Source organism: Falco biarmicus, chromosome 6 (assembly GCF_023638135.1).
Source record: "Falco biarmicus isolate bFalBia1 chromosome 6, bFalBia1.pri, whole genome shotgun sequence".
Lineage (NCBI taxonomy): Eukaryota > Metazoa > Chordata > Aves > Falconiformes > Falconidae > Falco > Falco biarmicus.
This window is the reverse complement of record NC_079293.1, coordinates 72,421,383-72,443,177: the sequence shown is the minus strand read 5'-3', so window position 1 is coordinate 72,443,177 and position 21,795 is coordinate 72,421,383. Positions and strand designations below refer to the sequence as shown.

Sequence of the window (21,795 nt, the reverse complement as noted above, 5' to 3'; positions counted from 1 at the left end):
ACCTTTGGTGTGGTCTTCTTCAAAGTAGTTTCAGCTGGTCACCGCTGACTGTCTGTCCCTGAAAGGGGGGAGCAGCTTCCACTACTATCTCGCTGCCTCTGTGCCTGCTGGCTGATTTTTCTCATGGGTCGTGAAGGAGCTGGGCTCAGGCAGGGGACGGAGCCCTCCCTGGTGCTCTCTTGCTTGAAAGCATCGGCCTCAACCCCCCTGTGCCCGGCGCAGGCAGCGGTGGGTTACTGGGGTGCAGCGTGAGTGGCCGCTCCGCAGCCGCGGCCTGAAGCCTCCCTGGGCCCCGTTTCAGCATGGGAACCTGGGCCCTTCCCAGCCCCAGCTGTGGCTCCCACATGCGTGGGACTGGCCACAGCCCTTTGTCTGTCGATTTTAAGGGCAAATTGAGGTGTTTTTTGACTTTGTTCATCTTCTGAACAGTTGTATAAGCCCTTGTTTGCTTAATCAACCGCGTTTCCACCATGAAATATAACAGTGACGGCGTGGCCAGCAGGGCCGGGGCAGGGACCGTCCCCCTGCGCTGGGCACCGGTGCGGCCGCCCCTCGAGCCCTGGGGTCCGTTCTGGCCCCTCACCCCCAGACAGAGCTTGGGGGGCCGGAGCGTGTCCAGAGCCGGGCAGGGGGCTGGGGTAGGGGCTGGGGCACCAGTCTGATGGGGGGGTTGGGGGGTCAGCCTGGAGAGGAGGGGGCTCGGGGGGGACCCGATCGCTCCCTACAGCTGCCTGGGAGGGGGCTGCAGCCAGGGGGGTCGGTCTCTGCTCCCAGGTCACAAGCGACAGGACAAGGGGGAACGGCCTCAGGCTGCACCAGGGCAGGTTTAGGTTGGAGACTGGGAAACATTTCTTCCCCGAAAGGGTGTCCAGCACTGGGACAGGCTGCCCAGGGAGGGGGGGGGGCACCGTCTCTGGAGGGATTTAAAAATTGTGTAGATGTGGCACTCAGGGGTATGGGTTAGTGGTGGGCTTGGGCAGTGCTGGGTTAACGGTTGGACTCGATGATCTTACAAGGTCCTTTCCAACCTAAGTAAGTCCATGATTCTACGAAGGGCTAAGAAGGAGGAGCTGTAGCTTGTCAACACAAATGACCTTTGTGTGTGGGGTTTTCTTGGTGGGGGTGTTTTTTGGTGTGGGTTTTGTTTGTTTTGTTGTAGGGTGGGTAGTTACTGGGGGGTTTTTTTTGGTTGTTTTTTGTTTTTCATCCAGGAGGCTTCAATGCACTTTTCCAGCGTTCCCATGTGAAAGACGCCCGGTGTGGCCACTGAAGGCAACACCGTCTGCATTTACTGGACCTCAAACTGCAGGGCAATTCGCAGCTGCCAAGACAGACAATTTCATGGGCTGCAGTGACGTGCAACTGCTCCCGGATTTCAAAGCTGCTCTCCCTTTCACAATTAATTACAGGATGCTATTAGCTGATTTCATATGCAACAGCTCTGTAAGAATGATGTACCTGTACTGAAATGGATGCTGTCCTCATGGAGAGAAAAAAACCCCCACCACCCACCAACCCAAACCCTACCATAACCCACACTTGCAGAGTACTGCAAAAAACAGGTCACAGCCAACCGGAAAGTTCCTCTGTGCAGCTCAGTGCCTGCCAGGATCCTGCCAACAAGCACCTTGGCCAGGAAAAAGCCAACACAGGTCAGCCAAACCCAACCACAGCTGTCAGTTTCCTCTTATAATACAGTTTTCGGTGCTTGGCAATGCTTCCTCCTCCCTGCACGCCCAGGGCAAGGCCCTCTGCTCTTCTTCAGCCTGCGACGTGAACTTTTAAGTGGGGGAACACAAAAACCCACAAAAAAACCCCAAGACCAAAGATGTGTTTGATTTATTTCCTGGCAGGGACTGCAGAAGGGGTTAGCCATGAAGCCTGCTGGCACCAGGACTGCACTTCGCCTAAATGCGAGACAGTCACTGCAAGCCAGCACTGACGACACGGGGCGCGGGCACCAGCCTGGCAAAGAACACGACCCTATCCATCGTGTACAGCTGCCGTCCGTACCTCCACGCTGCTGTGTATCTCCAGCTGCATCAGGATCACTCTGGGCTCCTGACTTTATTTGGGTACCTGGTCCCACGCTGTCACCCCCTATTAATGAAGCTCAAGAGGCGGCCACAAAGCTTTAAGCATCACTACGGGAAGGATCTGCATGGCCCCTTTTCTCCCAGTAGGGTCTCATGTTTCCTTTGTGCCTCCCACTTTTTTGTAACTAAAGATGTCTGAAGTCTTACCAGACTTTGTCGCTTTGTACTGTTCGTGCCCAGTGTACTTCAAACACAACAAAGCCTGGAACCCTTAGAACAGTTTTAGAAGGAAGCGTGGTTTTTGCTTTCCCCTCCTGGCAGCCATGCCACAGGCAGCAGAGAGCACCGTGGGCCAGGATCGTGCCCAAAGTGATGTCCGGGCAACCACAGACCCCAAAAGCCACACTAAAACCCGTGGAAAAGCCACACACATCTGCTAATGCATCCCGTTCCCCAGCTCCCCGTAGGTGACTGACACATACCACTGTATTTTTAAACTCTGGCAGACACACACAGGGTAAGAAGCCACAGCTCAGGCTGCCACCCCCGGACCTTTCCTCAAACCATTGCACCTCCCGGGCCACCCTGGGCTGCCCCAGCGAGGTTTGTGGGTGCCCTGGCAGGGACCTGGCTGCAGAGCTGCCGCCTGAGACCTGAACCCCATCCCAAACCCCAGCAGTGTGCAGAGCAGCAGCAGCAGACAGGACACATGCCAGGAACATGCGTTGGAGGAACTCCCTGTCCCCAGCGGAAGCAATGGCTTGGAGAGAAGTACAAACCAGCTATTCATTTGGCTGCATTTATATCAAACAGACAAATCAGTACATCACAATTAAAACAAGCCTGTGCCTGGGCAGACAAGCCCGAAGAGTTTCACAGAAGCTCAGCAAGTGCAGCATGAAATCGCCCCAGACAGAACACACAAATGGGAAGCTAAAAATAAGACCCTCTCCCCAAATTGCTTTATTTCTGATAAAGCTGCTAGTAAACTAAAACCACATTGGCCTTAAAAAAAATAATAAAGGTATCCAGTATTTCCTTGATTTGCCGGAGGGCCACGCTTTCAGACACACAGAAGCGGTGTTTTTCTGGCTAGTACCTGGAACAAGCTGGGCTGTCTGACGCTTTCAGCTCTGAGTGATTCGTAATTATGTCAGTGGTACCAGAACAACAAATTTTGCAGAAAATTTCAGGGATTCTACACAGAAATTGCATCCTTTCTCAACACATCTCCTTCCATCTCCTCTGCTTTTACAGTGTCAGAAGCTTAACGTGCCCCGCATTTACCAGTGTCATAAAGGATGGAAAAAACCCAGTTTAACAAATCAAGAAGCAGCAGCCTCCACCTCCCTTCTTTAAATCAAGCCCTCTGTACAGGGCAGGAAGCTCAAAACACACTCAAGGGTTTAGGTACCAACAAGCTGTTTTTTTGGTGTTCACTCCCCAGCTCTTTAAAACACAGGACACCAGCATTTACCTTCAATAACGAGAAATTTATTGCCAGGTATTTCACTTGTTTCCAGCAAGGACACGCTTTTTCCGCGCTGCCCGGGCAGCTGCTGCCGCTTGCGCATCAGCAGACGTCAGCGTGGTTCTGGCCGTTGACCCCGCGAGTCACTGTTGGGGAGCAGCAATAGATCACGGTGGCAGAACCGCATTTACTGTGTGGCACGGCACGGCTGCCGCGAGAGCTTCCCCCCACCGAGCTGCTCCTCCTCCAGGTTAGTCACGTGTGTCCAAATGTTCGTTATCGGTGAAGTTTCCAGAAGGCTCCTGACGGAGTTGTTTATTAGAGTAACACCTGAAACGTCAACTTCTCTACAAGCCGTGACTCCAGATTTCAACCCTATTTTTGATTGAAATACTATAAAAAAAGAAGTGGAGGAGGTCAGAGCTCCGGCTGCTCCCTTCTGGTTTTGTTATGTCAAGCGGGCAGCGCCAGGCACGCTGCCTTTGAAAACCCTGAATCACTAGTGTCAAAGGACACCCCCCTGCCCTGTGTGTCTTGGGTCATCCCCACCCCACCGAAGGGCTGGGGGGGGAGTTGAGGAAGGTGCTGAGCTCTTCACCCAGGGTCACAGCTCGCTCTCACATCCCATCTCGCTCTGCAAAAAGCAGCTTTAATGGTATCATTCCTCACAGCATTCACAACGCCTGGAAAAGGCAACCATCACACCCATCTCCAAGGAGGAGCAGGAGAAGGACCTGAGGAGCTACAGGGCAGTCACCCAACCTCCATGCTGGGAGAGATAAGGACCAAACCCTCCCCGAAACCCCTTCCTGCTGTGGGAGGGAGAGGGGAAAAGAGTTACGAAGAACCAGGAGGGATCCTCCGTAGGCAGATGGTGCCCGAGCAGCCCAGCTGCCTGCTGCGATGAGATGAGGGCAGTGCAGATAAGGGAGGGACGCAGAGGTTGTATACCGTGAGCTTGCCGAGGCCCCTGACACTGCTGCTGCACGGCATCCCCATGCCCAAATCAACAGGTTACGGGCTGGAGAAGCAGCAGATCTGGTGCTGGAAATGCGGCTGAGCAAACTGAAGCGGGGGCCGTCAGGCTGGTTATGGTGTTGGGAGTATGTGATGTGCAAGGAGAAGCTCGGAGGGCAGACTCTTCCCAGAGCAGCACCTCAACAGGCCGAGTGGCACAAGCTGAAATGCTGTAAACTCCCATCAGATACTAGGAAAAGCTTGTCCAACATATGGGTGTCACATACTGAACAGAGACCTAAGTGCTGTGGATTCTTCATCCACACCCACAGAGTATCTCCAGCCTTGGAGGCATGCAGGCATCACCATCCTGATCTAACTGGAATCTGCTCTGAGTGGGGTTGGACAAGAGCTCTCAGAGTCTCTTCTACCCTGAGTTACTCCATGTTTGTGCATCATCGTAGAGAGTAAAGTTTAAATTTTTAGCTCAGTTCCTACCGCCACCAAAGTAAAGGCTTCCAGCCCTCATGGTCTCCTACTTCTGCATGGTAAAAGGATCAAACGGCATCACTTGGGATGGACAGAAAGCAGCCAAGCCCAGCATAAATAAATGTGCACAGAGAAATAATTAATTCATGTTGTAGAATAACCCACCCAATTTCAGCGCTGAACCATTAAAAGCTCGCTGACAGCATTACAGAAACAACAGTTATTTTTCCCAGGCTGCTCAATAGGGTCCCCGGCTCACCTGCGCTTGGGCCCTCTGTTGCAACGCACCAGTGCCCGTCCCGCAGATACGGCAGGGTTACACCGGTACCGAGACGTGAAACATCCCCAACCCCAAGCTCTCCTGGGGCAACAGGCAGATCTCCGAGCTGCTCTCCCCGGCGGAGATGCCCTATTTGCTGCCGTGGGCTCTGGCATAAGCAAGTCCTTTGCAGCTGGCAGGCTTTGGGTTTTAGCTTACGTCTGTCACCATGAGCTTCTTTCCAGGATGAGTCTCACCTCCTCTCCTGCCAGCAGCTGGTTGGGGTGGGGACCTCCTGGGGCATCAGTCCAGCCTTTTCACCATGTAAGGCCCTTCGAGCTCGTAGCCGATCTTCCTGTAGTAGTTCCTTGTGCCAACACCTGTGAGAAGAACAACAAAAACGTTTAAATTCAGTGTCAATGACAAACGAGCTGGAGAAGCCAGGGCCAGGCAGAAAAGTCACTTCCATGGAGGGATGGTGCCGAAAGGAGGTTGGCCTCACCAAACAGCGGGCGCTGGGCTCCCCAGCTGCTGTGCTGGAGCGGGGGTGTTTATTCCTTAGCATCTGGACCAATTACGGTGTTTTTAAGGGGGAAATGCAGGAACATAGCTGTTCTATCTACCCTGAATCATGCACCCCATCCTTTGTCTTGAGAAAGGCTGTGAGGGCCAGAGGAATCGACACAGCAACAATGGTGAGATGTGAGTCAAGAGTTCAGAGCAGCCCAGGTATAACAAAACTCAAGACAGGCTCTTGAGAGGAGGCGGCCCAGCTGCAGGCATCATTACCAGGAACTGAAGGGCTCTAAAACCCAACAAAACTGTCCAATGTCTCCTAGAAATGAACTTGGCTCCACTTCAGAGAGACAAGTGGTCTCCGCGGCCGCAATCCAATTTCCTCATTGAAAAGGATGGCTCTGAATGGCTCAGTTCCCAAACAGCCTCTTCCCTCTCCTTCCTCGCTTAATGAGGCCCCGGGTGAGCCCAACCCCACCTCACACAGCATCCTGCTCCTGCGGCAGGACAGGTCCAGCACAGCAGCCTTCCCCCTCACCTTATCTAATTACTCACAGATGCAGACATTAGTCATCAGGGGAGGGAGGAGGAATTCAGCATCATGGCATCATTGTCAGCGCAGCTGGTGGGTAGGGACAGAAGGACGGATAGGACACGGCTCTCCATCAAGGAAAGCAGCCCCTCTTTCCTCTAATCTCATCATTCCAGCCAGTTCCTGGAAACTGGTGGTAGCAAATGGCTCTCCAGGAATGCCTGCATCTGCTATGCAGGGAGTGACCTGCTGTGGCTGGTAACCCCTTCCTGCCCACACATCGCTGCAGCAATTTTACCCATTGCTGGATTTGTTTAAAGTCGTGGTAACGTTATTTCCTGAACACACGTTACAATAGTTACCGAACGGCTTAAGCACCACAGCTCCAGACAAACCCGCAGCCAACATCCTAGAGAAGCATATTAATTTAAGGTATGGAAAAGACACGTGAAACCCAGACCCGAGATGTCTTCATGCCCCTCATTCCAGCTGAAGCTGGGGAAGAGGTTGAAAAACCCCAAACTGGGGAACACCTGAGCAAATCTACTTCTAAGCAGTGGCAAAGCCCCTGTGAGATTGCAGCAGGGAACCATCCTCAACCACAAACGTCCTGAAGGGACCCAAATTCACTCAGCTTCAGTGTGAACCTGAAGCTAAGGAAAAATCTAAGTCTACTGCACTCGTGCCCACTCCCTTCTTCCTGATCTCTGCCCAGAGGAGGGCTGGGATCTCTGACCTGGAGTAAATTATCGCCTTTATCAACATCTTGCCTAAAAAACATCCTCTTGAGTTCATCAGCAGAGATGCTGGGGTACAATATACAGATTTTGGCAGTGAAAGAGCAGAGCCATCCCACCTGTGGCCCAGAACAACTCGGTTAAAAGGATTAGCAAAATCGAAAGCTGAAGAACAGCCCTCCTGAAGCGAAAGGACAACTGAGTAATTCAGCTGATGTTTTTAAAAAACACCTTGATCAGAGTTATTTAACACTTCCCCTTTTTTATTTCCTAAAGCCCTTGGGAAATGTGTGGATTTTAAAGAAGGCAGTTTAGGTTGCATCAGAGCATCGTGTGCTGCCTCCATTAATCTCAGAGCTATTAAGTAGCACTAGTTAAGCACCAGCTCTTCCCCATTTGAGGGCAGGGGGTTCAAGCCATTAACAAGAATGATGATGCGGTTGGCCAGCCCTGTGCCCCTGGGGTCCCACGCTGCGCCACTTCGCCAAGCATCTCAGTTATCATCTCAGCCCTGCTCGGAGCGGTAACTTCTTGCACAAAATCACTGTCCTTCAACAGGAAAGGCTCCTGGGAAGAGGAGGCAGGAGATGCTGCAGGCCGTGGGCTGCAGGTGAAGACAGGGTGTGGAATCCCGGCTGCCCAGCTCTAGCTGAGGATAGCTCACCAGCTCCAGCCCTGCAGGGGAGTTTTCATGGCAAGAGGCTTCTGAGGGGAAAAACTCTCACCAAGACACCTGCGCTGGGTGTGCGTGGCCAGGTTTTGGCAGCCGGGGGTACAGGGGTGGCTTCTGTGAGAAGCTGCTGGAAGCTTCCCCCGTGTCCCATGGAGCCGATGCCGGCCGGCTCCAAGATGGAGCCAAGGGCTGACCCACCAGCGATGGTGGGAGCGCCCCTGGGGTAAGGGGAAAAACCCCCTTTGCAGGTGGGACCGGAGAGAGGAGCGAGCACAGGGGGGAGCCGCGGCCCTGCAGCCCCCCAGGCCAGGGCAGGGGGAGGCCGGGGGGCTCCAGGCGCCGCAGCAGAGGCTCCCCCAGCCCGTGGGGAGCCCCCGGCCGGGCAGGCCGTGCCCCCAGCCCGTGCAGCCCCCGGGGGCAGCTCCCCCCCGCAGCCCGGGCAGGACCCCCGGGGCAGGGGCTGCCCGCAGGGGGCTGTGACCCGCGGGCAGCGGCGCTGGGCCAGCTCCTGGCAGGGCCCGTGGCCCCGTAGGGAGAGGAGCCCGGGCGGGGGCAGGGCTGGGGACCCCGCGGGGACCCCCCTGGGGCCGGGCAGGGGATGAGGACCCTCCCCACGGGGGGCAGGAGCCGCAGGGACAGCGGGTGGGGGACCGACCCCAGCCCCTACTCCTGGTCCCCTGTGCTGCTCAGGGGAAGGAGACAGCGCTGGGGGTGAAGTTAAGCCCGGGAAGGAGGGAGGGGTGGGGGAGGGCGTCTTCAGGTTTGGGTTTGTTTCTCATTATCCCGCTCTGAGCTGACTGGTGACACGTTCAGTCAATTCCCCCCAGCGGAGCCCGTGCTGCCCGTGCCGGTACCCGGGGAGGGATCGCTCCCTGCCCTGATCCCGACCCACCAGCCTGCCCTTACACTGCCCCCGGCCCAGCTCAGGGGCAGGGACAGCGCAGCCGTGGTGGGCACCTGGTGTCCCACCAGGGTCAGCCCACCCAGCACCTCAAAAAACAGCCACTGGGTTTGTGTCCAGATGCGTGGAAGCCAAGTGTCATGGGTTACATCCCCTGGACCATCAGCCTGTACCACCGCGCTGCAGCACAGCATGACAGGCTGCTTTGGCACAGGGGCAACATCTACCTCTGGAAGCAGGGAAAAGCAGGCAGGTGTGGAGGTACAAGCCAAAGGAACAAGGAATTCTTACAGTCTCATCTGGCCTCACAGGAGTGGATCAGCAGATGGAAGCACCTGATGCTCAAGGCCACACCTCTACACTGTAGTGAGTGGATGAGGTGACTTCAGATGGCATTTCTGGTATCCTGGACTGCATGTCCCCACCACAATCTCAGTCTGAAGTTGGACAAAAAGCCATTTGTTTGGATGCCTCTGCCTCCTTCAGAGGGTAGACTGCACCTGAACCGCACCGGGAGCAAAGCTTGTGGTTAGATTCCTCCAAAATGAAATGCATGAAGATCTCCCAATGAGCCAAACTGATGCGCAGCAAGTGAGGATGAGGATGGGGTTCACTTCAGCTGCTCTGAACCCCAAGGCTAACAAACCCAGCCTACACTACTCACTAGGATGCTGTTAATACAAAGGTATCTCCTTGTAGTCAAAGTATATCAGAGAAATCAGCATGGAGGACGGGTGTTTTGAGATCATCATGGCACAACTGGAAGAGAAATGGGGTGTTGAAGTGTGGAATTAAAAGCAGACTGACAGCCAGAAACCATCCACAGCCTTCCTCACCTGTGAGAGCACTGCAAAAGGGAGTAAAAGATCTGTGGGACACTAAGCCTGTAAGCTACACAGAAAAAATCCATCTTCACAGACCTCTCCATTGTGAAATCATCCTGACTTCGTATGAATGCAAAGTCCAAAAATCCCAAGTTGCAGGATTCTGCTGCTGGCTTCTGATGACAGGAGAGCATCAACATGCAGTTCTAAGAAAATCAGAGCTACAGCTATGAAAACGTGCCATTTCATCTGCTCACAAGTCATCCTAGGGGTAAGCACTGCAGAAGCAACTCGTAATGCCCAGCATGCACTCAACAGTTGTCCATCAAGCACACCTGAAAGGAACGTCTCAACGGCACAAGTTCTCTTCCCAAATTTCTGCTGCTCTAATGGACAGCCAGCATACCACAGAGCTGGCGGGACCTGTTCGGGCAGCCCTCTTCCCACTGCTCCAAGTCGCACCCGTGCTTTCCAGTGAAACAAAACATCACCCAAGAAATATCACAAAAGAAATATCACGCAGGAGTGGGAGAGTAAGGCCAAAGCTGGCCCAAGAAGCTTTTTGACTTGCCAAGCCAGAATTGGCTGCATTTCTCATTCTGGGTCTTCAAAACAGGGTTTTAAATTTTAAACATTCTGGATCAAACTGTGCAGGAGAGCTTAGTTTGAACTTAGCAGAGCAGATTCCAACCAACCACTTCCAGATTCAGTGATCTGGTTGAAGGGCAGGTGCTGCGCTCACGTCTGCCTGGATGGAAACCCGTGGCCAGCTGAGGCTTTTCAGAAGCGTCGCTCACCACAATCTTCAAATGACAAGGGCTGCTGGTTAATTGAATTTGTTCTCTTCATTTGGAAGCATCTGAATAATGGTGAAGCCTACTGATAAAACCCCAAATCTGGCTTTTCATCGTGACATTTAAACCTCAGCATTAACTAACTAAATAAAAGGAGCCTGCCTGTAGCAGGACACAGAGAAGAGTGACCACAGTGTCAGGGTTAAGCACTCCTCTGGCCCAGAAGGATGGGCAGTCGGCTTGGGAGTGCTACCCAGAGGATGGCAGAAACCTGATTTCATTGCCCATGTGTAGCAATCCCTGCCCACGACCTTTTCTGTGCACAGCCCATAAATACCCCTTCTGACTCAGCCCTGCCACATAGAAATATTGCGATGCAGCAGCTGAGGCCGAGTATCCTCAAAGATTTCCTCACCACGGCTCACTAGTCACAGAACTAAGTGAAGATGAGATTGTTTTCAGGATCATTAAAGAGCTACTAATAGTTTATAAAATTTCCATAGCAGAGACTTACTGAGGCACACAAGAGACTTATCTCTACACAGGCCTCCCCATTTTTTGGCAACGACTAAAATCTTTTCTGAAGATGCGCAGTCAACGCGTATCGTGTCTCACAGCTTCCTTCCCCCTCAAAATGTTTCTCAGAAGCAGTGAGCAGGGCCCTGTGTGCAAGGCAGCAACCTGAGCCAGCTGAACTTCCCCAACTGCCTTAATCCATTAATGAGCCAGCTGCAATTCCGGTGGTCGCAAAGCCTCTTCCATGTTTTGTTGGGAGTTAACTACTTGGCTGGGTGCTTCGCCTGAGGAAGGGAGAGCTCACTGTGGACACCCAGCTCATCTGCAGGATCTCTGGCAAGTAGGACCGTCCTTCAAGGGTGCTGAGGAAAGGACCCGTGCAGGCAACAGGACAGGAAAGGGTGATGTTCTGTTTACCAAAGCGCTGTGGATTTCACCCAGAACGGGCGGTGAGTCTCAAGTCAGCCGCCGGGATCTGGGATGGCCACAGCTGCTTCTCTTGGTATCAGAAAGGCCGTTCCCGCTGTGACTGCCGGCGATGCTCTGTGAGGGGCAGGCTCTGCCACAGCTGGAATATCATTTTTGTGGGTCTGAAAAGGCACAGAGAAGGAAGCAACAAATGCTTCTGCAGTCACCTCCACGGACAGCGGTAAAACACAGTATGGCACAGAGCCGGGCAGGAGCCCTGGAAGCCACTGCTGCCAAGGGATGGGCTACCAACATCTGCTTTTTCAAGGGAGCTAGAAAAGTGAAGGCAGAAAACAGGAGCTCTGAGAGAATCCCCTTGGCCTCCGAGTGCCTCTCCAGTGATCGGACTGAGGCTGCCAAAGCATTAGGAGGACTCCGAGATCATTCAGAGATCACAAAGCTCCCATTTCAGTCTCTCACGACCTGGGGTCAGCTGACTTGGAGCCTGACGGCGGCAGCAAGCGAGCAAACCACCCTCTTTTCACTATGGGTCTTGGTGGAGACTCAGGCTACTAAGAGAAGTTTCTGGTTTTTCCTTATACTCCTTGCTTTGATCTCCACCAAGTCCAAGAAGGCACTCTGCTAGCTGTCAAACAAACGTGTTGCTTGTGAAACCCACTGCTACCCAAAGCCTTGACTCCACGTGGGACTTCAAAGCAAAGCTGGCACCTACGGGCACTTGGCAGCCACTCAGGCAAGTGTCCAGGGCGTGCTTCGGGGCCAGCCCCTGCTCTTCACCTTAGTACAACACGTTTATATGAGGAAGGGTCAAAACTAGGGTTTCAAATCCATATGAGCCATAGGAAAATAAGACAAAAGAACAGTTTGCTCGCCTATTGTGTACTAGGCGCTGGCTGAAAAACCACACGCCACATTTCCAAACTGATGCATGAGTTAAGAATGCACAGCAGATCCATCCGTGACCTCCAACGAGTTTGCTTTGGCATTTACACTTTTCACAATGCTGGATTTTATCTTCAGGGAAAACACAAGGCTGTTTCATGTGAATCGCTACCAACCAACCGCAGAGAATGGTAACAATGGGGGAAAGGCAAAGGATCTGAGATAACCAAAACACCTTATCAGCACCGAGGAAACAGAAAAGCCAACATTCTTAACGCCGCTGAGAAACCCTGAGCACGTAGGAGCAATCAGAAAAAAGTTATTAATTTAAGAAACCAAAGGAACTATCCCTGCAGCAAAGTTTTATTTTTTTTTTTAAAAGGTTAGATAACTGGCAACTCATTTCCTGAAAGTTTCTAAAGATACTGGGAGATAAAAAGCCTCTGAAAATTAGAAGCAGGGAATTTTGGAAATGTTACAGTATCTTACGAATATGATGCTCTCAATTTTCAAATTTACATAGAGAGAAAACACAGACTTGTTCACTTTTCTTTTAAAACAACAGATTCTGTTGAGAATTACTGAGAACTACTGGAAGTCTGGCAGTCATCAGAAAACATAATCCAGGCAATGCGAACGGAAAATAGGAGTAAGATTATTTTTAAATATTTTTTTTTTTTAAGATGACTGATGGAGCACTGGAAACGCTTTCTGGGTTGTTTTTTTTTTTTTCACCCGCAAGCACATTGCAGCACTGGGGTCTGAAGCATTCTCCCCATGTGTTTCAACAGTCTCTGGAGGGACTAAATTCAGGGATGGGAGAGTTCGCTATTTCATGACCTGCTCCTGCTGCAGCAACCACAAAGAGCTAATTAGCGTCACAGCTAGAGTTCCGATTTAGACGTATCTTTATGTACTTACATGATTGTTAATATCGCTGTGTGTGAAGTGTTTCATAATCCTTTCTGTTGAGTAAGGGCTCAATGATTAGCAGAATCAAACCCACCAACAGCAACGGTGCCTAACCTGTGTTTAGTCCAGGCGTTGCTGTGTGTTGGACCTAGAAGAGAAATCTACACCTGAAAGTCTCTAATTTTTTCTGTTAAATGCAAGTTGTGCTTTCTTCCTGCCCCGATTGCTTCCCAGAGATTTTAAATCACTATTTTCACACCACCCCTGTCTAGCAGGGAGGTACTGTCATCACCACATCCTAGAAGAAGAGCCAAGATCCCAGGCAGCTGGGTAATTTGTCTGAAATCACAAAGTCAGTCTGTGATAAAAAAGAGTTTTGAAGCCTGGGTCTCCCTTCATCAGCTCAACAACTCATTTCACTGCTGCAAAACAGATGGCCTTTCAGATTCGAGACTGGGTTATTTTTGAAGCTGTGACCCAAAGCAGAAAGCCCTGAATATCCCTAGCATCTCCCCCCAGCCTCCCATGCAAATCCAATAACCTGCTCCATTTAAATCCACTCCGGATTTGATGCAAACGCAAGGAGATGCAGTCCCTTTCTGATCGAGCTGATCCTTCCTCCACCTCATGGTCAGCACTTGGGCTTGAAAAATAAAAATGAAGGAAGAAACCACACTACAAAAACCAGCACAGGAGACCTTTACAACTTATTCTCTGTTCACTACAGATTTAACTCAATTTAAATCTAGAATGGCTTGGTATGGTCGAGCACCTGGACAATTTGAAAAACTTTTTCTTCATCTTTTGCATCTCTCACATGAAAGGCAGCATGCCCTCCCTTACCTTCAGTCCTTTCCAACAGAGATCTCCAACCCAGCAAACGGGGTCCCTATGCACATGCCTGGTTCAGCCTCACCTCCTCCTGCCCCGGCTGCAGAGGCAGCCCCAGCAATTCCTGCAGAGGAACCACCTCAGCTGTAAAGGTTAACGTGAGCTGTGACAAATCCTTCCGTAACAGAGCAGCGACACCGGCTCACTGACAATCCCAAGGGATGGTGGGGGACACCAGTGCCGCAGGCCAGTTCACCCATTGTGCCGGGGTAGGTTTGCCAAACCCCAGAAGCACCAAATGCAATTTAACGAGGCACATTCCTGGAATGACATCGCAGGTTGGCAGCCTGGTATGCCCGAGCGCTTTGTGGGGTACGGATGCACCAGGCCTGCCCTGGAAAGGTATTTTGGTTGTAAGGATTATAGTACCTCGATAGTATGATTTAGTGAACTGCTTACGAAGTTCTGTTGAAACAGAGCAGATATACCACATCTCCTCCTATCCCGTCACGCTGCAGAATTTGTGTGTTCATGAAGGTGCCGAGCTACAAGGCAAACCAGAGCAAAAGCTTTATCATATTAACAAATGGGTTGCTCAGGGATTTTCTGAATCATTCTTAAGGCCAAATCTCAAACCCAAGACTGTAACCAGTAACTGGGTTTTTCTTTTTTTGTTTGTTTGTTTGTTTTTTGTTTTTAAATAAAAACAATGAAACGAGAGGTAGCATTCAAGAAGTGATTCATTTAACTTTTGGGGTGCCTCCTAGCATGCAGGAGATGCCCTGACTAGAAGCAATTTTTAAATGGCAAGTCTGCAGGTACGACCCATCCCAGAGCTTCCAGATGGTGAGATTACATCTCATTGATCTCTTTATTACAGAAGCAATATTTCATTAATGACTACACAGGCCTGCCCAAACCCAGCTGCACTGAGAGCATCCACTGTCAGGAGAGAGAAAGCCACCACACCATCACCTCCTTTAACTGTGACAGATGAAGCCACAGCTGATAGGTCTTCCGAATCCAAACTAAGCAGAATTAAATATTTAAGAGCTAATACCATACCTTCTCTTACACTTCAACAAAGTGCTGCCGTTGGTATGGCCACCGGGCATTTAGAGAGACAGGGAGAGTGAGATGTGTGTGCTGCTCTGCTCCAGATATGTCAAGTTGAGTGTTTGTGAGATTTTTAGATCTACAGGCGACGTAATGTCTTGAGGCTTCTTCCAGAGCTGGTTGCTGAAATACCCAACCCAGCTGGTAAGGTGTTACCGAGAGACCAGGGATTTAGGATGACTCACCAAGCATGTGAGCGTTCACAATCGATTTTCTTTCCTATGGGCTATGAGATTTTAAATGCCAATGAAGAAACACTCAGCAATCTCGAGAGCGAGCCTACTGGTCATTAAATCAGCAGCATCCCCATGCATCAGCTCCATCACTGAACGATTTGGGTGGGAAGGGACCTTCAAAGGTCATCTAGTCCCACTCCCCCGCCACAGGCAGGGACCCCTCCCCCCAGCCCAGGCTGCCCCCAGCCCCGTCCAGCCTGGCCTTGAGCATTGCCAGGGATGGGGCACCCACAGCTGCTCTGGGCAGCCTGGGCCAGTGTTTCATTTTACCCTCATGGTAAAAACTCAGCGCACAGCTTCAGGAGTTTGCTTCAGTCCCTATCCAGGGTAGGAAGGCAGGGGTCAGAAGCCCGCCTTTTCTTCTGAACTTCCCTTCCTACTCATCAGAACAAGAAAGAGATCTCCGTACTGAAGAACAAATGGAAAGGTTCCTGGAGATCTGCAGTTTCATAGTGCAGATTGCTCCATCAGATGTTAACGACTTCTGGTGAGTAAAAGCCGTGTGAGAAATGAGCAGGAAGACCCCGAACGCCTGGCAGGAATCCCCGCGGCATGCTCCTGTAAGCAACAGGCACACTCAGCAGTTTAGGCCACTCCACCTGAAGGTTATATACCGCACATATTTTAAATAAAAAGCATCCAAACACCATAAAATAATGGTACTGATTTGAAAGAAGTGAGAATGACCAGGCAGGGAAAAATCCTTTATGATCTCTTCTGGTTTTTGCATGTGCTTGCTTTATTGTCCCATTTGCAAGTTGCTGACCGAGCTCCTACAAGTTGGTGTGTTCCTCTGGACCCAGGAGCAATGCAAGCAGAGAGGGTCACTCGAACATCAATTCACGTGCATCTCTGCAGTGCAAGGAGGCCCTGAAAAGGCTCCAATGTGGCAAGCAATGAATTAATACAGTGAATACAGGTTAATAATAGCTAGCCTCTCACTTCCAAATTTTGCAGACAACACCCCTTATCTGCTCTACAGAAATAGTGTTCAGCTGAGTTCTGAACAAAGCGCACCGAGACGGGCGGTTAATGAGGACCGTGCATGCTATGGGCAATTTTTCTCCCCCAGCTACTCAACTTCTCTGATGATCCAGCTAATGAAGCGGGCCGGCGCCGCTTGACATCACCTGATCCTCCACGCCTACCATTCAGAAATCCATCCTGCCTTCCCATCCCCACCTCCAGCCTCCGCGCACTCAGGCGTGAAACATCCCTGGCCTGTGTCCATGTTAATTTTCTACTTGACAGAACACAAATAGAAGCCTGGTCTGGGGAAAAACTGATCATCTTGCCGCATAGTAATTAGCTTATAGCAGGGAACGGCAGCAGTGCCAGACCTCCACACTGCCGTGATAAGGCTGCTACGTCACTGGGATGGAGCGGGGCTACAGCGAAATCGCTGCAGGGAGACATTAAACTGCCGCTTCAGAAGACGGGGCGTGCTGGTGCGGGTTTGGCTGTGGTTCCAGACACTTCTCCAGTCTCGGGAGTAAATCACCTATGAGGCTCGTTTAGAGGCTACTGGAGCTGGCGTAGGCACTGGTGACACAATACCTGCACTTTAAAGGGGAAAGGAAAGGGTGCTTGTTAATGGACCTCAGTGCATTCAGTCTGAGCAGGGCAAGCACCTTCGACAGGGGAATTCAATCTCATCCCCCACCTCCCTGAACAGGCGTCTTCTGTACAGAGATAAGGAGACAATCCTGTTGGTACAAGCCAAGCTAGTCTGCTTTTCTGGTGCCAGCATAAACAGATAACGCTGACAGACGTCACAGCAGATACCGCAGCCGAAAAAGCTCTTCCGTGCGAGAGCACTGTATTTATAGAGCTAGCTTTTCGTGTTTTAAAAGTAATTTGCAGTCTTACAGCGCATAAATGGTCTGTGCATTCCTGATCCTTGCCCTTGGAGTAGCCGGCAGCCTCACCCAAAGCATCTCAGCTTTCAGATTCAGTAAACCAAGGAGGCAGCTCACTTGCTACAACCATCGCGCTCGTCAAGGACAATCGGTAAGATGCCAACCCTTTATGGATAACACAGCAGCATAACGGTTGTCCCTCTCCTTTTGGTAGCTGATTTAGGCTTGGTAGACAGTGAAAGACACAGCTACTCAATAGCTGGACACCTTCAATTCCTCTGCTAGGAATAAAGGGAATACTCAGCAGTAGCTCCATCTTAACTTCAGGCAAGAAACTCAGGTTACAAATGTAAAATAAAGAAGCCATGTACTGTCACTGTTAAATGCCGCTGGTACTGACACCACCAGCCTCTGCTGTGCCTATAGAAAGTGAAGCTGAAGGCATCTACCTGTGCTCTGCACGTGCCAGCAGTGTCAAGTTTAGAGGCAACTGGCTTTCACACACTGAAGACGTGTGAAGGGCACACAGAGGCAGTGGTGGACAGCACAACGAGGGTTCAGTGATGGTCCTATTGAAAATCCATGTGTAAAGCCAGCAGCTATCCCTGAGACAGGAGGAGATGTACCCTTCCAACAAAAAAAAAAAACCTCAACAAGAACAACAGCGTTACACACAGAGGCAAAGCAAGATATTTTAGTCTAGGCCAGGATGTCAGTTTGGCCCTGTCCCAACACTTCTCACAAAGAGGAGCAGGAGATGAAGGACTTGGCAAGGAGCTAGCAAAGCGTAACAGCCCGGGCCGTACTCAGAGCCAGGAGTGCAGCGTAAAGCCAGGCTGCCCGGGCACAGGCCAGCTCTGACGCACGAATGTCTCACACTCGGTTATTGCTAAGCTGCGTGTCGGCATGGGCTGGTCAGAGCTGTTCAGGTATCAGCCAGTTGTGCTCCAAGCCTTCAAGGTAGGGGCATGAAGGCCAAGAAACCCAGCCAGGAATGACAGCAGCAGCAGAGTCGATCCCTTTGTGGGCTCAGCTCTGGGCTGTGATGCTTTCTCCCTCCCTGGATGAGCACCTGGGCTTTGGCCAGTGGTGCTGGGCACTTCAGGGACACTAAGTCCTCGTGAGTGACCTTGAACACATGCCTGCTGCTGTCACTCTGTGCCGCTATCTTCACTTGTACCCTTCCGTCTCTGTAGACCTGCTGATTACAGCTTCTCCCCAGACTTCCCAAATCGCTGTAATAATAGCTATCATAGATGATGCACGCGTTAAAAGACTAGAAATACTCAGGATGGGAACTTTCCCCAAGCTGGACCTGCATAAACATCACAGAAGCTCAAAAAGATTATTTTAAAAGGAGGTAGGGAAGCATTTCTGCCACGTGCTTTGTCAGAATCATGTGGAACTACTGTACTTTCAAAGAGAAAGGTATCAGTCTTGTAATTTTATTGCTCAGATGCTTCAAGTAATTGTAAAGCACTGACTCGAATCCCTCCAGTCACTGTTACTGCCAAAGGTAACCACCAAAATCAGCGGCTGACATAAGAACAATTAAGTCGCTGCTTAGAGGAAAGACAGAGGACCCACACGGTATGCATTTGTTTAAGCGCATCCAGTCAGGAGCTTTATGCTTCTGTCACTGAGGAGGGGGAGGACTCAGGACATCTAATACTTGAGAATTTGGTTTATGTTACATTTCACATACTCGTCACTGGTGCTGTTTTAAAGAAAGTGTGAAGTACATGCTATGGGATTAGGGTCAGAAGGGGCTAATTATGGGATGTCAAGCAGCGAAGTCAAAACAAGGGCAATAGGAACCCTCAAGGAGACAACAGGAAAGGTTTTAACAGAGGACTGTCCTTTATTCACCTTCATCTAGACCAGGCAATTACTGCTCCCAGGCTCAAGGTCCAACGGCGAGGCAGTGCAACCAACCCTAAAAAGCTCATGGAAGGGGATGGAGAGCTCAGTTTATCAGCTGTTGCAGGCAGGAGGACTGGCAAGGCAGCAAAATCTGTTGTGAGCTATCCGATACAAAGGTACCCTCTCAGACTCTAGAAGTCCTTGGGCAACAAACGGCTGGAAGCTGTGATGTTTGCATGCTCACTTGGTATTTACTTCTTTCCCCAGCCACCCAGCATCGGCCCCATCAGAAAAGACATCCTGATCTGACCTGCTGCTGCCTACTCATGTTCTTTGGGTAGAGGCAGCCTGAAGCAAATATGCTGCAAGTTGGACTAAGAGACAACAGGTGCAAGGGCTGTGTTGTACTTATGCTGCAGGAGAGGAAAGCAGGGAATGAGCTCATGTGTTTCTCCTAAATGATTCCCTGGATGCTGTGCAGGTTCTGTCAAAAAAATCCGTAGTGCCTGAGTCACTGCGTGCTCCCAAAGGGGTCCCTGGAAGTGCCAACACCTACGGACCAACACAAAGCGGGAGGTGCTGCCTCAAAATAGAGCTAAGAAAAATCCCATCCCGCAGAAAAAAAAAAGATACAGCTTGATAGACTGAATGGGAAAAGAGGAGTGGAAGGGAAAGCTTCGTTAGGGACTGGAGTAGCATCATCCTCCCAAAAGGAGAGAAACCCCTGAACACCAAATTCAAGCATCAGCTATTGCCAGAAAGGAAGAAGCTATTATAAATTCAGTAAGTTTACGAGCCCATCCACTAGTCTCAGACACCAAGGTTCCTTACACTTTCTGTGCCACAGCACTTGTGGACATCAGAGGAGTGACATGTTTACAATTGTTTTAGTGCAATTTGTGGGGGGCGGGGGGGGGGGGGCGGGGGCAGGGCTTGTTTTAAAGGGGAAAAAAAAAGATGCAAATTCAAAGCAGGTACAACTAAAAGCAAAAAAATAATGAACCAAAAAAACAAAACACCAAAACCCACACCACAAAACCAACAAAAGGCAAAGAAAACACACATGCAATTACAAACGCTGGAAAATGGAAAAAACAGACATTTCAGATCAGACCTCCCCAGAGCTCTGAATAATGGAGTGATGCCTCCAGGGTCTACCATTCAGCTACCCAAGCCTGCATACTAATATACTACTCACATCAGAAGAGTAGAAAGGCACCACTCATGCAGAAAATTACCTTAAATGAGCAATGACTTCATGATAAACAAGCCACTCGCTTTTTTACTTTGCTCTTTGATTTAGGTGGTGGGGGGCACCTCCTTCCTCCTGCTAAGAGGCAGGCAGCACACTTCTGGCTCTGCACAGAAATCCTGCAAGCAGGCCACAAAACCACCTTGTTATTGTGAATAATTAACTCTGGTTGGTTTAGTCAAATGTCCAGATCTAAGACTGCATCTTTGGGGGGAAGGAGGTACCTTGCAATCTTAGCATCCAGCATCCAAAGCACCCAGGACCACTAGCATCCAAGCTTTAAATAGAGCAGCGAATCTGCACAGTGGCAACACTGGAGGCAGAACCACAGCGTCACGCACTACATGCAAGCAGAGTACCTATGGCTGACACAGTTTCCCATCCCACCGGTACCCTACTATCCCCATGCACCGCCACAATCCAAAATGCCCTTCCTAACCTGGCTTGCAAATGCTCATCTTCCCTTACGAACGCACTCCTGTGCGCTTGTCATTGACTCCATAGTCGATTAAATGCAGTTCTCCCACTGGTCCTCTTCAAATGAAGTGATATTTAACTAGACACACCATGAGGCAGCTGCTGTACAGCCTAGCTTGCTTTGTGCATCATTCCCTGGTTCATTGCCTGCGATGACTCCTGGGTGCCTGATGCAGGGGACCTCAGATTTTCCTTTGTTTGAAAGTAACCTTCCATGGCTTTAGGTACTGTCCTTATAAGTAACGGCAATCCTGTTAAATCCTGCCGCATCTTGTTCCTTTTCTGTCCAGAAATTAAACAACCCTAAGAGCAAAGAGACTTGGGATGAGAAGCCAGGTTCCACTGAACCTGTTTACTCCAAGAACCGCAGGCAGAACAAAATGCTTTGGAAAGAGTCTGCTGGGAAACTCTTGAATTTATTTATTTTTTTTCCCTAGGGGTGCTAACTGATGTGCTCTGAAGAAGCACAGGAACTGATGGCATTCATTTGTGCAGTCCCGGTTTGGATGTGCTTTTAAAGGAAAATCTGCGCGCTGCCTCATGAATACCTCCACTTGTGACGCAGGGAGAGGTCCTCACCCCACTCTGGGCAGAGCAATCGTAGCTGATGAGGTGCAGAATGTTACCCAGATTGCAGGGTGACACCGGTAAAGCACGCAGGAGTGTCGGTTCTTCTGTAGCAGCCTTCAGAGACACAACAAAGCACACCAGAAGCCTGCCTTAAGCCAGAGTAATTCTCGGCTAAAGCAGCACTCAATAAGCTGGACTGCACGCGTGCATCACATGTGGGTTATAACCACAACAAAGGTGTCACCCACAACTCAACCAACTCTACACTCCACGTCTTGACTAAGAACAACCTTTACGCCCTTAACCCCTGGTGCAGCCTTGAAAAGGAGGATTACCGCTTGTGGGCAGTGCGAAAACAGTGCCAGTCAGGGGGGAAGATTCCCAGGAAAGAAAGCACGATTTATTTTTAAATCCCTGAAAACTGCTGTTGCTGACAGTTCTGATTCAACGCTATTTATACCGCTGTGTATTACAAGCCACTTGGATGGAAATCACCTTCATTTCATCATTAATCTGATTTCTAAATACTTCCTACTCAATCTGATTTCAGAACTTGTGGGTTTTTGTAGCTCTTTGGGTTTTATAAACTTGGGGCTAGTGTGAGCTGAGGGGGGGGAAAGGGCTGTTGAGGAAGGAAGAAGCACAAGGGAGGTCTCCCCATAC

The 21,795-nt window shown here is 50.5% G+C and overlaps 1 protein-coding gene across 2 annotated transcripts in view; it reads right to left on the bottom strand.

The window, feature by feature from the left end:
* Nucleotides 1–3,508: 3,508 nt before the first annotated feature.
* ELP3 (elongator acetyltransferase complex subunit 3) overlaps nt 3,509–21,795 on the bottom strand; it is a 94,158-nt gene continuing 75,871 nt past the window's right edge. For both annotated transcript variants that reach the window (XM_056342890.1, XM_056342891.1), the window contains one exon: nt 3,509–5,592. In XM_056342890.1, coding sequence (XP_056198865.1) covers nt 5,530–5,592 — 63 coding nt within the window. In that variant the 3' untranslated portion in view covers nt 3,509–5,529. The remainder of the gene's footprint in view (nt 5,593–21,795) is intronic.